This window comes from Galleria mellonella, unplaced genomic scaffold (assembly GCF_026898425.1).
Source record: "Galleria mellonella isolate WM207_F2 unplaced genomic scaffold, CSIRO_AGI_GalMel_v1 utg803, whole genome shotgun sequence".
Taxonomy (NCBI): domain Eukaryota; kingdom Metazoa; phylum Arthropoda; class Insecta; order Lepidoptera; family Pyralidae; genus Galleria; species Galleria mellonella.
In genome coordinates, this window is record NW_026442160.1 from 621,341 (window position 1) to 635,875 (window position 14,535).

Consider the following 14,535-nt stretch of genomic DNA (forward strand, 5'->3'; position numbering starts at 1 on the left):
CGAATCTAACAATTCATTTATTCATTTATTCATTTATTTATTGCTATTACATGTTGTAACAAAATTGGTCTTAATTTACTAAAAGTATAGCATCAAACATGAACCCTGAAAGGGCACAGCAATCACATTAATAAATCTTATATAAACTACATGATTAAATTTTTACATTATATATATGTATCGTCGATTAGTATAAAAAATAAAAAAAAATCATCATTAAATTAAAACAAACAAGCACAAACACAACTAACTTTTTTCCTTGAAAAATTCCTGTAGCGCATAATAACTCTTTGCGATTAAATATTTTTTTAGAGCTATTTTAAACTTTTTAGAATCATCCTCACCTTTTAAGTTAATTGGTATTTTATTGTAAATTTTTATTGACATTGCGTAAGGGCCAGAATGGAATAACTGTAGCTTCGAGAATGGTCTTGCTAATCTACATTGCGGTCGCAATGCCTGAGGGCGGGTATATTGTGGAAATAGGTGCATATTACATTTAACAAAATGACACGCTTCTAATATGTACATTGACGGTAAAGTTAAAATTTTATATTTAATAAAGTATGGTTTGCAAGTTTCCCTGTTATCTATGTTAGCAATTATTCTGAGACATCGTTTTTGCAATTTAAAAAGATCAATCACGTTTGTACTATTACCCCACATCAATATGCCGTACTGGAGCAAAGAGTGGGCATATGCATAATAGGCGCACATGGCTGTCTTGGTATCAGAAGATATCTTTAGTTGGTGTAGTGCATAAGTGAATCTAGACAGCTTGGTAGCCACACTCTGCACATGCGCTTTCCAATTAATATTCGAATCTACATTTACACCTAATAGTGAATATTTCTCTACGCAATCTATTTTAATATTATTGAAAGAGTAGTTAATTTGCAGCGGGTTCTTTTGGAATGGACTGAAAACCATTAATTTAGTTTTATTAAAATTTACTTTTAAATTATGTGAGTGTAACCAGCTCACTATTTTTAACATACTACCATCCAGTGTACTTTGTAGGTTTAGGTTATTTTTACAGAAAACAACAACAGAAACGTCATCTGCAAACAATGTGCAGGGGCTGTCCATCACTTCAGGCAAATCATTTATGAATATTAAAAATAATATACATCCGAGGACGCTTCCTTGAGGTATTGAATTTATTAATTTTGAATGTTGAGATCTTACTGTTTTTATTTTTCCAGTTTGATTATTTACATGGTCTATTTGTACATATTGGGATCGATTTGTGAGATAAGAGGTAAACCATTTATAAGCGGGACCTCTTACTCCTATGTTGTATAATTTTTTCAATAACGTTTTGTATTGGACGCAGTCATAAGCCTTACTCATATCGAGCAAAATGCCTACGGCATATTCTTTGTTGTTTATGATATTAATTATTTCGTTAATATACTTGAAGACTGCTAATGAAGTTGACCGATTTTTCCTAAAACCATACTGATGCTCGCTGAAGATATTGTATTTTTCGCAAAATGAATATAGACGGTCACACATTGCAGTTTCAAATATTTTTGAAAACGTTGGTAACAAAGAAATGGGACGATAATTATTTATATCTAATTTTTTCTAATCTAACCTTTTTTATAAATTGGTTTGATTAGGGAGATTTTCAGAGGGTCTGGGACTATACCTTCTGTAAATGACTGGTTAATAAGTAAGGTTAAAATAGGCGTCAATTCTTCAGCACATTTTTTAATTAAGACAGGTGGAAACTCATCGTAGCCATAGCTACGCTTATTTTTTAGTTTTTTTATAATAGTTTGAATTTCTTTTAAGTCCACCGGTTTGAGATACATAGAGTTTTCGATGGTGCTACTCATACATTTATTTAATTGTAATGGCTGACTTTGGTTTACATTATCATTTCCAATAGAAGCAAAAAACTGATTAAATGAGTTTGCTATTTTTGTGGGATTGTCTGTGATATTATTTTCAATTTTTAATTTTATATTTTTTTTAATATTTCGAATACTTTTATTTGTATTTTCCCTAACTATAGACCACATTGTTTTAATTTTATTTTCAGATTTCTTTATTCTTTGAATATTTTGAAACTTTTTTGATAATTTAACTGATTTTTTCAAAATTTTTTCATATTGTTTGTAATTTTGATTTAAAATAGGACTATCAATTTTACAAATAAATTTTTTTAACAAACGTTTATTTTTACATGATGTTTTTATTCCTTTCGTTAACCAAGATTTATTTTTCTTATTTTTAATTGCTATTGTAATTTTAGGTATACATTTATTTAATATTTCCTGTAATGTTTCTATAAATATACTATAATTTTGATGTATATTTTTATTTATATCGATTATTTTGTTCCATTTAACATTACTTAGTTCAAATTTAAATTTTTGTATATTTTTTTCATTGAATATCCTTTTATCTAAGTACCAACATTTTTTTATTTTATTTTTATCTGTCGGTATAGTCATTAATATACCTTTATGATCTGAGAAACCATATTCATGAATTTTTAACTGGAAATTACTTTTATGGAAATTTGCAAAAATGAGGTCTATACATGTAGAACTTTTGTTCGTTATTCTGGTAGGCTCATTCACATATTGATGGAAGTCCGAACACCTCATAAGATCTAATAGATAATTAGATGAAGATGATTCTAAAATATTTATATTGAAATCTCCTCCTATAACTACATTCCTTTTATTATATTTTATTTGTAACAACTGTAAGAGATCTTCCAGTGATTTATAGAATATCTCTGGCATTCTGTTTTTATTTGGCCAATATAAATTAATTAATATTAAGTTCATTTTAGGTATCTCTATTCCACTTAACTCAATAATTGACTCAATAGACAAATCCACAACATCCTTAAGCTCCTTACACTCTATATCTTCTTTCAGTAAGATACATACTCCTCCTCCTTCTTGGTTACTCCGACAGTATGTTGAAACCAACTTAAAACCATCCATATGTAGTAAGTCCAATTTTCTTTCCGTGATCCAAGTTTCTGATAGGCAGAGAGCTTGTAAATTTCCATCTTCCTCGATTGCGGCTTCCAGTAAATGTTTTTTATTTTTTATGCTTCTTATATTTTGGTATAATATATTGAATTTATTTTCGAAATGTTTTTTGCATAGAAGATGTTTCAGGATTACTTGCAGATAAGGAGAGTCTGGCGGTTGCTTCATTGTTTAATTTCTGATTATTTTTTTGTTTTAGGTCAATTGAACTAGTATTAAGTGTATTAAGTGTATTATATTCTCTACCATCGATTATTAGCTTATTATTTATAATATTTGCTCGATGACCATTACGTCGAGCATCAATAAGGATTTCTATATATTTTTTCCTATTTTGTAGCATCTCGTCATCTAAAAATTCAGATATAGACAGACCAGTGTGCTTGAAAAGACGTCTATTTTGAAGTATATGTTTGGTTATATTTTTACTTAACAATTCGATTACTACTGGTCTTGCATGGTTTTTTCTTCCGATTCTCTTTATGTCTTCAATATAGGTAGTTACATTTATATTCAATATTTCGTGAAATATATATACAATTCGGTCAAATAATTCATTATAGTTTTCCCATTCTTGTTCACTAAGACCATAAAGGACTACTTTCTTTTTTATATCGGTTATATTACTTTCAGATTGCGAGAAATTTAAATTACACTTTGCAATTTGTTCCTGTATTTCTTGTAGTTGTTTACAAAGTTTTGTATTTTCTGCTTCCAGTTTAATTATCGTTTTGTTCATTTTATTAATATCTTTTTTGAGGCTATCCTGTTCGCTTGATAAAATACTTGTAGTTTTTGTTAACTCTAATTTCAATTTTTCACAGGTAGTTACTGAGATTATTGTTGACCTTATATCACTCAATAAAGATTGTTTTATTTTTTCTAACTTCGTATCCAGAAGTACACTCAAGTCTGTCGAATTCACTGTAAGATTGGTAGATTCGGCTGGATTTTTCGTATGGTATGATGCTAAGTTACTTTGTTTTTGAATATTTTCAGCTTCCAGTGTATCTCCTAATATACTAAGATCCACATCCGAGCATGATGATACATTTATACGATTACATTTCTTCCTTGTTGTGACGAAATCCTCACCAAACTCAGAGGTTTCCTTCAAGGATACGTTGGAATGCAATGATCGAATAGGAGTATTTGTGTTGTCTGTTTTTGGCTTTTGACAACGGCATATTTGACAACTCCAAGATGCCTTGTGTTCCTTAGTCATTGTATTTAGGAATCTTTGAATAGAAACATTGGAACATTCGAGGTCATAATTCTTTTTGCATAAAATACATGTAAGATATTCTTTGGTTTTGATTTTTTGAAAACATCCTGCACATTGAAGCGTCATCTTATGGTTAATAGTTGGCACCGTTTCGATTATGTAAGTAATTGATTCAACTTACGTAATTTGATTGTTTAATTGCACTATATAATCTAGGTATCGCTGTGAAATAATACGTCTTCTTTTTTTTTTTAATGTGGGTAGTTTTAAAAGGTATAACTTATCGAATTACTTTTATCATCGAAGAACTTTATCTCGAAAAACACAACACAAATAACTTCACAACTTTTATGCACTGTAACCATCGATGAGTTAGTTCTGGTATTGTTTTGATTTTTCACTAAATATACACTATAAACTTCTGTTTACGTACGCTGTCACTGGCATTTATAAATTTCGTTAATTTTGCAAAATTCTTGTGTTATTAATCGCTGCTAACACTGTCACATGTAGTCTACACTTTTAACTTTTGTTTTTAGTAGTTTTTTTTATGGATTAATAGGAGAAAATATTTTTAATATATTTTAACATAGGACAGTATTGTTTACGTGAGAGCAGCGCCCTCTGTTTTTTGATAATTGAATAATTCAATCATGATTGTTTCCAGGGGGACCCACGTGGAGGTCGACCTAATAGGGCAATTTGTTAGCAATGGGGCTGTCAAACTCCATTGTTAACAATCCCTTTCCCCCTAACAAGGGGGTTTAAAGTACCCATTACTGACAATCCCTCTCTCCCTTGATAGGGGAAGTCAGGTCAATCAGCTCATTGTAACATCGTCATCGTAACAGCGGTTAACCGTTCTTTGCTGAATATAGGCCTCTCCCATAAGGAAGGTTTTAACAGTAGTTGATAGGCTTGGCAGGCGGGTGGGTGACGTTTGCGACTCAAAAAAAGACAGTTTGGTCATTTTAGGGCGAGTGACAGAAAATCAACGTCAATTTGACGAATAATTGCTCTCTGAGACGTACTCGTGCGTAGTATTTATATCAAAAAACAATGGTTCTTAATTCAAATTTAAAAGTCCAGCAAATCTGCAAAAAGTTTACTTCAATTACTTGCAACACTGAAAAAAAAGCGCGTTTAGTTTTGTTTTGAAACGAAAGTATCAAATTTAGTATGCCAAACGTCAAATTACTTGACTAAATTTTGACTCTTTTTTGATATTCAAAGCTCTGTCTATATAATCTAAGTATAATCTATAATTTTATGGCATCGATATCCTTGTAGGGTTACCAGTTCTCATAATGAATCCAACGATATTATGTGCTTCGACAGCAATCTTATCAATGTATTCCGCGTAAAACATTTTGTAATATTGTGCTTTTAATTAACGAATTTGTTTCTAATTTATTTAACTGCTGTACATTTTAATTGCGATAAAAACTGTGGGAAACCATTAAAGTGTTTATTTATACCAATTTTACTTGTTAAAACCTTAAAAGGTTAGAGACTTCTGCTTAAGGATCTACATTATTGTCACGTTTTATTCTATTTTGAACCTTGTAAACAATATAATACGATATAAAATGAACTTTTTATTTGTAGTCCTGTTTGAAAATCGAACAACAATCCGCATTTGGCGGGATAGTGATTTCTGAAGTATGTAACATTGAATCTGAGCTTGGCGAACAAAAATCATCTTTCGTGCATTGGCTTAAAGTGTATATAAAACGTTTAGTCACATTCGTGTCTTAAAAGGACACAGTTGGACATGGTCTGAGCTAGAATATCCCGCCTGAGGCATGTCCCGAACAAAGTACACACAATTTAAATCTTTAAATCCATCCAATTAGTTTCATTTTTAACGCACATTGAAGACATAATCGTCGAGAGCAAATTTGTGTTAATTTATAAGATAGAGGATTTAGTATGGTAATGATTAAGAAATAAGGTCCAATTTGAATTGGAATCGAAGTGGAACGATTATGACATGGGCAGTTAGGAGTTGCAATTACTGCGTTTAGCATTCCAATAACATCCGTTATAATGATTGCAATAGTTTTCCAAAGATAAAAATACCTATTACTAATAAAAAAAAAATGGAATATAAGAAATTAAAAATGGAACATAAGTGTTAATTAGGTATTAACAATAACACAACTCTAAGTTTATTTTTTTTATTAGTATTACTTACATCTACCTATTACAGACTGTTTCCATTAGAGCAGGGGTCGGCAACCTGCGGCTCCTGAACCACATACGGCACATTGGATGTGAAGCTGCGGCTCTTTAGTTTCATACGCAAATATTAATTATTTTATAAAAAAAAAAAAAAAATAAAATAAAAATCGTTCTGAATCGATTAACGAAGGTTAGGCACAAAATTTTATTTATGCAAGTATTTTATATTACTATTTATTGTTGGCAAGAAAACTTTTTGTGGCTCCTTATAAACTTGAAATTATGTAAATTATTTTTTTGACTCAAAAGGTTGCCAACCACTGCACTAGAGTCGTAACAAAATGTTCAAAGTTTATTAATTTTCAAAGATTAAATAATTCTGAGAAATGCATGCGAAGCGGTCAATATCATTACATTTATCTTATATTTTTAAATATTTGACCAACTTTCTATAAATACCATAATATTTCTAAAGGATAAATGTAAGTTATATATAACCATGATCTGATATTTTATGGCGTATTAAGATACACCCTTAGTATTACAGACGTCCATAGGCTATGCTAATCTTGTTTACCAACAGACGGGTCGTATGCTTGCTTGCCATCAAAATAATATAAAAAATATTACTAACTACATAGCTTGACAGATGTATGACCGTCGGAGGTATTGCTTACAGCGGCTCATCCAATTTAAAATATCTACTTATAATAAATCTGTAGAGAGGTCAATTCTGTATATGAAATATATTTCCAAAATAACTATCAGGGGGTGATTAGTGATCGATACTGATGCCAAAAATCCAATCAGTAAAATTTTTGTCTGTCTGTCTGTATGTTCGTTATAGAAACAAAAACTACTCGACGGATTTTAATGAAACTTGGTACAATTATTCTTCATACTCTTGGGCAGGTTATAGTATACTTTTCATCACGCTACAATCAATAGGAGCAGAGCAGTGAAGGGAAATGTTGGGAAAACGGGAGAAGTTACTCCATTTTTAAGTTTCCGTCGCGTGTGCAGCCGTAATGGCCACTTTTTAAAATGTAAAAATATCCACCCGTGCGAAGCTGGGACGGGCCTAGTATAAATTATTTTATCTTATATTTTATCTTTTTCTTCCAGGCTTTACGGGTATCCAATGTGAAGTTGAAATAGACGAGTGTGCCAACGACCCGTGCCTCAACGGTGGGGTTTGCCATGACATGATCAACGCTTTCAGGTGCACATGTGTCATCGGGTATGTACTCACATTATATTAAAAAATATAATCGGAGTCAATACTATTGAGTCTAATTTAGAGCCAAACATAGTATTATGCAGTTGCGGCATCTAGTTCAATTTATATTAAAATTTTTTGATCCGAAGACATTGTTTTTCACCATACTGTCACCTACTGGATTCATTGTCGATCAATTAAAAAAAAAATGGAGGTTCCCATAACTCGGTCAGCTGTAAATCCATTTGGAAAATTACCTTTTTATTTGAAAGGATACTTACAGATTGTGGAAGACAATTTGATTATTTTTCATCAGGATAAAAATATCTTACTGTGATCCTACTTTTGAAATTGGAGCGAACAATATACATTTATAATATTTCATTAAAGTCGGTTAAGCAGTTTCCGAAATTAGCGTGAACAAAGATTGATGACATGACACGGGAGTCTTATATGTTCTATGATGTTCTATTATTGAGATATTCTATGTTTAAAAGTCTACGGCGTCTACACTATCTATACTAAGCTCAAATTAAAAGACTTACAACAACACACTCGGCAATTTCTCCTTTCTGATTCTTAAGGTTGACTGGAAGAAATCACTCCAAATTCGTTTTGTGTACTTTTTAATTTTTTTTATCTGCAACAATTTTTTTTTATTTGAACAAGAATGTATAAAAAATTATATAAACACATTTATATTTTTGTTACACTGCTTGAAATATTTGTTGGAGTTATTTTTTTTATGCAACTTAGAATGGCAAACAAGCTAATGGCCCAACGGCTGGAAAGTGGTAATCGTCGCCTAAGGACATGAGCAGTATCATGGACATAACAGAGTATACTGCCCGTAATACCCCCCATACGTTGATTTCTGAGGACTCAGGTGTTATTTCTCTGTACCCTGTATATTCACTGCCATTTCCACAATAATAATAAAATATTGTTCGCAGTTTTACCGGCGCCCGATGCCAAGTGAACATCGACGATTGCGCATCGAGCCCGTGTCGGAACGGAGGAACCTGCCATGACTCCATCGCTGGCTACACTTGCGAGTGCCCTCCTGGTTACACTGGTAAGTACGAGTGAACCATCCTTATGAAAATCCAATGAGAATTTAGTTTAAAACTATAAAGAACAACTACTTTTATCTCTAGGGATTTTAACATTAACCTTTCTACTAGTAGGTCCTATTAATTTTCAAAAAGCAGTCATTATTGATGATTTTATATAAGCAAAGAGCTTTGCAGGAAACAGATTTTCATTATGGTCTTCGCTGAGAGTTGGATTATGATGAATCCCAACAATACTCACATTAAAATATCAATGATAAATATAAACAAAAAAGTTATTTTTACTTCCTTCAAAAAATTAATATTGTTACTGTAAAAATTAAACAATGTTTAATACTGATTTAGAAAAGATATTTTTTTCTTAATTCTTAGTTTTGATATTCACTTTTATATTACCGTTAATAAAATATCTAGGACTTTAAGATAATTCATCCAAAACAAAACTGTTAATACAGGAATGTCGTGCGAAACGAACATCAACGATTGTCTCTCGGCACCGTGCCACCGAGGCGAATGCATTGATGGTGACAACAGCTTCACCTGCAACTGTCACCCCGGGTACACTGGCCGGGTTTGCCAGACTCAGATCAACGAGTGCGAGTCCAATCCTTGCCAGTTTGGAGGTATTTAATACAGTATTTTATGCTCTTATTAGATTAATAACATCATTTTGTAAAAGTTCATTTATTATTAGGTACTTTGTGGTTTGTTACTAACATAATATCTAGCTTTGAAGTCTCTAATTTATATTCTATGATCGATGGCTTAACAAAATTGTTATGCTGATTTGCATGTATTTAAATAAAGTCATGACCTCTGTATACTTTCACGAAAGGGAAGGTCCTTTCATGGCAGTATACTTTTTATATTGACAAGGGTCAATGTAAAAAGTGTCATTGTTCTTTTAAATTTCTAAAAATTATTAAGTAGAAGTAAAAATAAAAAAAAAACCGAAACAATTTGGGAGTATATAAACTCTAGTAATTGAATTACAAATATAATTAAAAAAATAGTTGTTACCTGTGGTTATGTACGCGAGGAGTCGTCTTTCAACTTAAGTTGCAATTTTCGAAATTCCTTTCTTAGCTTAACTTATGTTCGAAAATATATCTATCTTATTCCAAGTTTTAGCTTTCTAAACCTAGTAATTTTGGCAATGCGTAGATAGACAGTCAGGATAAACGATTTTATAAGTATAGATTAGAAAATTTAATTTATTCTAAATATCATGAATATTGTATTATTGTGTTCTACAGGACATTGTGAAGATTTGATAGATGGCTACCAATGTCGCTGCAAGCCGGGAACCTCGGGCCGCAACTGCGAGATCAATGTCAACGAATGTTATTCGAACCCATGTAGGAATGGTGCTACTTGCATAGATGGCATTAACAGGTTCGTTTTCTTTGCATATTTCTAAACTAACTTTGAATTTAATGACTACTGTTATTGTAGTAATCGTCAAATTCAGTGTTTTATCTAATTAATTAATTCTCTTTCCCTGTTTGTTATTGAAGTACTATATGTTTTTTTTTTCTTTGTTTACATGCAGCAATTATTTTAAGTAAGTTTCATTGTGCAAGTTTTCTATTGACTTTATTATGAACTGATTGAATCATAGCAGTCGTTTTTATATATAATATTTTATATATTTTATAAATATTTTTTATTACAGTTGTTGTAATTAAAACTCTTTACTATATATATATATTAATTAAAGTAGATAGATTTGTAAGAATATTAATTTTAAGTAAACAATGCTTGCAATGTAGTAAAATAGATTGGTGTACTACAAGGATCACTATTAGGCCCAATAATATGATTTGGGGTATCCCAAGGAATTCAACTTGGACCAATATTCATGTTCCATCACATTCAGGTACACATGCGAGTGTATACCCGGTTTCACTGGCCAACACTGTGAGACTAACATCAACGAATGCTTACCAAACCCGTGCGCCAATGGCGGGAAATGCATCGACAGGATCAATGGATTCCAATGCGAATGTCCAAGGGGATACTATGATGCTCGGTATGTGTATCATTTAATATTATATATGTTTGTATTATATGTTAAATGATCGTTTTAATAATGTGCAATAAAATTTCTATCTTTTTATTTCCAGATGTTTGTCTGATGTTAATGAATGTGCTTCAAATCCATGCACAAATGGTGGGAGCTGCGAGGATGGTGTCAATCAGTTTATTTGTCACTGTTTACCTGGTTATGGAGGTAATTAAACATTTATTTTTATAATCATTAATTTTTTTAAATATAAAAATATGATAGAGAGGGATGCATTTTACCAGAGGGAGACTTTGTACAAAAGTCGATTGCTTGGGTACTCTGTCCTATTCGTGTTTCTATCGTAAAGCAGTTGTGTTTGCATAGCTGTGTTTCAGTTTGAAGGGTGGGATATGGTGTGAATTTACAAGGTACAGAGGAATAACATCTGAGTCCTCAGGAATGGCAACGCATGAGGGGTATCATGGGCGAGACAGTATACTCTGTTACGTCCATGGTACTGCTCATGTCTATAGGCGACGGTTACCACTTTCCACCAGGTAAGCCGTCAGCTTGTTTGCCATTCTAAGTTGTATAAAAAAAATCTTTTTTATTATTAATTTAATGTAATTGTGGTTCAGTAAAGACGTTTTTATTAGTTTAATTATGGTTCCTTCTACAAAGCTATGTTTGTGTCTTACCATTATAAATATTGCTTTTGCGCATTTTAGGACAACGTTGTGAGCGCGATATCGATGAGTGCAGTTCAAATCCATGCCAACACGGGGGTACCTGCCATGATAGACTCAACGCTTACAAGTGCGACTGCATACTAGGTTTTACCGGTAAGTAATCAATTATTTGTCCTTATGTTTCTTTTAAATTAATGAACTATGTATTTACATTTTCATGTTATGTCTTTTGAGATATATTCGCAATGAATACAAAATATTCTTTGTATTTCTTTCCCTTAAGGATTTTTTACCATTACATACAATTTTTCTACACTTTTTTTTATTCTATCTAACAAAGTTAATAAAATTACAAATTTTTAAATTCCATGTACAATGTTTAAGGTGTAAACTGCGAGACTAATATCGACGATTGCGCTGGCAACCCGTGCCTGCACGGCGGCTCCTGCATCGACCTTGTCAACGGTTACCGCTGCGTCTGCGCACCGCCACACTCCGGCCGCAACTGCGAGAACACACTCGATCCCTGCACGCCTAACCAGTTAGTATCACTATTTTTAAAAGTTAAAGTTTTCAAATAAGATACTCTTTCTGATTTAATTCTGCAGTAAGCGCAAATAGATATAATGTATGGTTTGTTATTCTAATATTATTAAATTGTAAAATTATAATCTCACCTATAAACTAAGAGCCTTCATGTTTACAATACTGTGATAGGTACTTATTCAATATAAAATTAAAGTATACAATCAGAGGAAAAATTATCATGTTTTGCAAATATTTCATTGTTAGAAGACTCCACTATGAATTCGCTTTTGTTATTGTTTTTATATATGCATGTGGCCATCTTATTCAGCCTCCTTAGATGAGATATAAACGAATCTATCGATAGAATAGCTACGGTCAACAATCATATGAGAAAGAACAAGACAGCGTACATCACTATTTTGTTCTATCTCATCGATTCGTTAGTGATAATGCATCTATTAATAGATACGTTTGTACTTTCTCTTGGAAGAATAGATAGATAGATATTTTATTGTTTCCTTCAAAAGATTACAATAGTAAACTTACTCTAGATATAAGGGTAGTTCTTCATTTTACTCTCTTTTTGGTAGTCACAATTTCATAATCACACAGGTGTCGACACGGCGGCCGCTGCGTGGCGGAGGCGTCGTACGCAGAGTTCACGTGCCAGTGCCCGGTGGGCTGGACGGGTGCGCTGTGCGAGCGCGACGTGGACGAATGCCTGGTCACGGCACCGTGCCACAACGAGGCCACCTGCATTAACACTGAGGGCTCGTACGCTTGCCTGTGCGCGCGCGGCTACGAGGGCAAGGACTGCGCTATTAACACCGATGACTGCGCTTCATGTGAGTTACCTTTTATTATAGAGTAGACTTTCCCAAAGTGGGCGATAATGCCCCCTTGTGGGCGCTGCAGGCCTAAAGGGCGGTAAAAGACCTAGAAAAAAAAATGGAGACGTTGTATAGAGACTCGTTTAGAATTAATGTTTAATCTCCCCTAATATAGCTCACAATAATTGATTAATTTAATTTGAAGTAATAGTGGTTTTTAAGTAGGTGAAAAAATGGGGTCGCTAAAAAATAATTTATTCCCAAAGTGGGCTGTAGACAAAATAAGTTTGGGAACCCCTGTTGTAGAGGGTGTTATATATTTGGGCTTCTAAACTTTAGGGTTAATGAAAAGTTTTTGTTTTTATTATTCGAAATTGCAGTCTCTGATTTTATTGATGCATGACGAACTTTGAGTATCCTGATTGAACTTAGCACTAGTGTAATCTTCATGGCCAGAGAGAAGGACTTGTTAGTTATGGGGTCCAGCGACTTTAATGCTAAATACATATATATACTCATCAGGACTACCTTCAAGTGGTTCCTTTTGGAAACTATTTATTTATTTAACTCGTTATTGCACAAAAAACATATAAATAAACAATGACATATAAACAATTCAACTAAATTACAGTAGCATGAAAGTACAGGTTAAAATATCCTGGAATTAAAATATTAAATTTATCCTGATTAATTCTTGATGAATTCATTACGACGAATCAACTGTTTCGCTTATACCTAACATCCCTTACATGTAGCCCACCAGCATATATTGATAGAGCAGGCGGGGTTATCGTTTCATTAACGTCTTTTAAAAAGTTATCAGGGCTAGCCTTAGTGTATTTGACGTTCCGAGAACATATTATCTATGTTGTTCACTCGAAAATGAAATTGGATGAAGTCTTTTAAGCCTATAGCGTCTAACGTCTTTATATTTCGCTACCTTCCTGGTTGCCTCCTCTTCACTCCTAAGGCCATATCATGAACATAAAATTAAAATAAGTGCAGCACCGAAAGAAGTCACAGGCGACTGATAATACTATCGAATTGCCTACCAGTTTATTTCTAGGAGTCCGAGATCTCGTCTTCCACTTTACCACAAGTAATGTTAGAGGGCAGTGCGCTTATTAAAGTTGATTTTACAGTCCCATGCCAGAACGGCGCCACTTGTCTGGACAGCATCGGCGACTACAACTGCATGTGCGCAAGTGGGTTTGCCGGCAAGCACTGCGAAGTGGACATTGACGAATGCCAATCCAGGCCATGTATGAACGGCGCCACTTGTAACCAGGTTTGATATTTACATACATTTACATTTTTTTTAATTTCATTACATAATACTTAGCATACATTATTTTTAGATATTTATTATTCGCATTGCATTATATAATTTTGTTATTATTATAATAAAAATATTTGAATATCATTGGAAGACGATAGTATGTTAAACCACTACACTACCAAGGTTGATACTATTCAATATCAGCCATTAATTGTCCATTCCTGAATATAGGTCTCTCCCATAATTTGGGAAGTTTAGCTCGTAGTTATTAAGCAAGTAAATGGATTAGCAACCGTCTTATTAGGTCTTTAGTGATGTTTTAAGAGGGACGCTGCTACCCATCCTTCAACTATAAGTTTCCCTAAGGAAACTTATAGTTGAATACTTCCTTTTCCGTGGGTGACGTAAGAAGCAACTAATTGCCTCTTACGTCACCCACGGAAACTGAAGGGGTGGCTTATTCTATGCCGGGACTTACAC

General features: G+C 32.9%; 1 protein-coding gene across 2 annotated transcripts in view; it reads left to right on the plus strand.

The window, feature by feature from the left end:
- The window catches only part of LOC113522777 (neurogenic locus Notch protein), a 177,339-nt gene that overhangs the window by 145,529 nt on the left and 17,275 nt on the right, over positions 1-14,535 (plus strand). For both annotated transcript variants that reach the window (XM_052901833.1, XM_052901834.1), the window contains exons 9-18: positions 7,555-7,669; positions 8,602-8,723; positions 9,177-9,344; positions 9,978-10,116; positions 10,601-10,753; positions 10,848-10,954; positions 11,458-11,571; positions 11,803-11,959; positions 12,559-12,791; positions 13,919-14,064. In XM_052901833.1, coding sequence (XP_052757793.1) covers positions 7,555-7,669; positions 8,602-8,723; positions 9,177-9,344; positions 9,978-10,116; positions 10,601-10,753; positions 10,848-10,954; positions 11,458-11,571; positions 11,803-11,959; positions 12,559-12,791; positions 13,919-14,064 — 1,454 coding nt within the window. The remainder of the gene's footprint in view (positions 1-7,554; positions 7,670-8,601; positions 8,724-9,176; positions 9,345-9,977; positions 10,117-10,600; positions 10,754-10,847; positions 10,955-11,457; positions 11,572-11,802; positions 11,960-12,558; positions 12,792-13,918; positions 14,065-14,535) is intronic.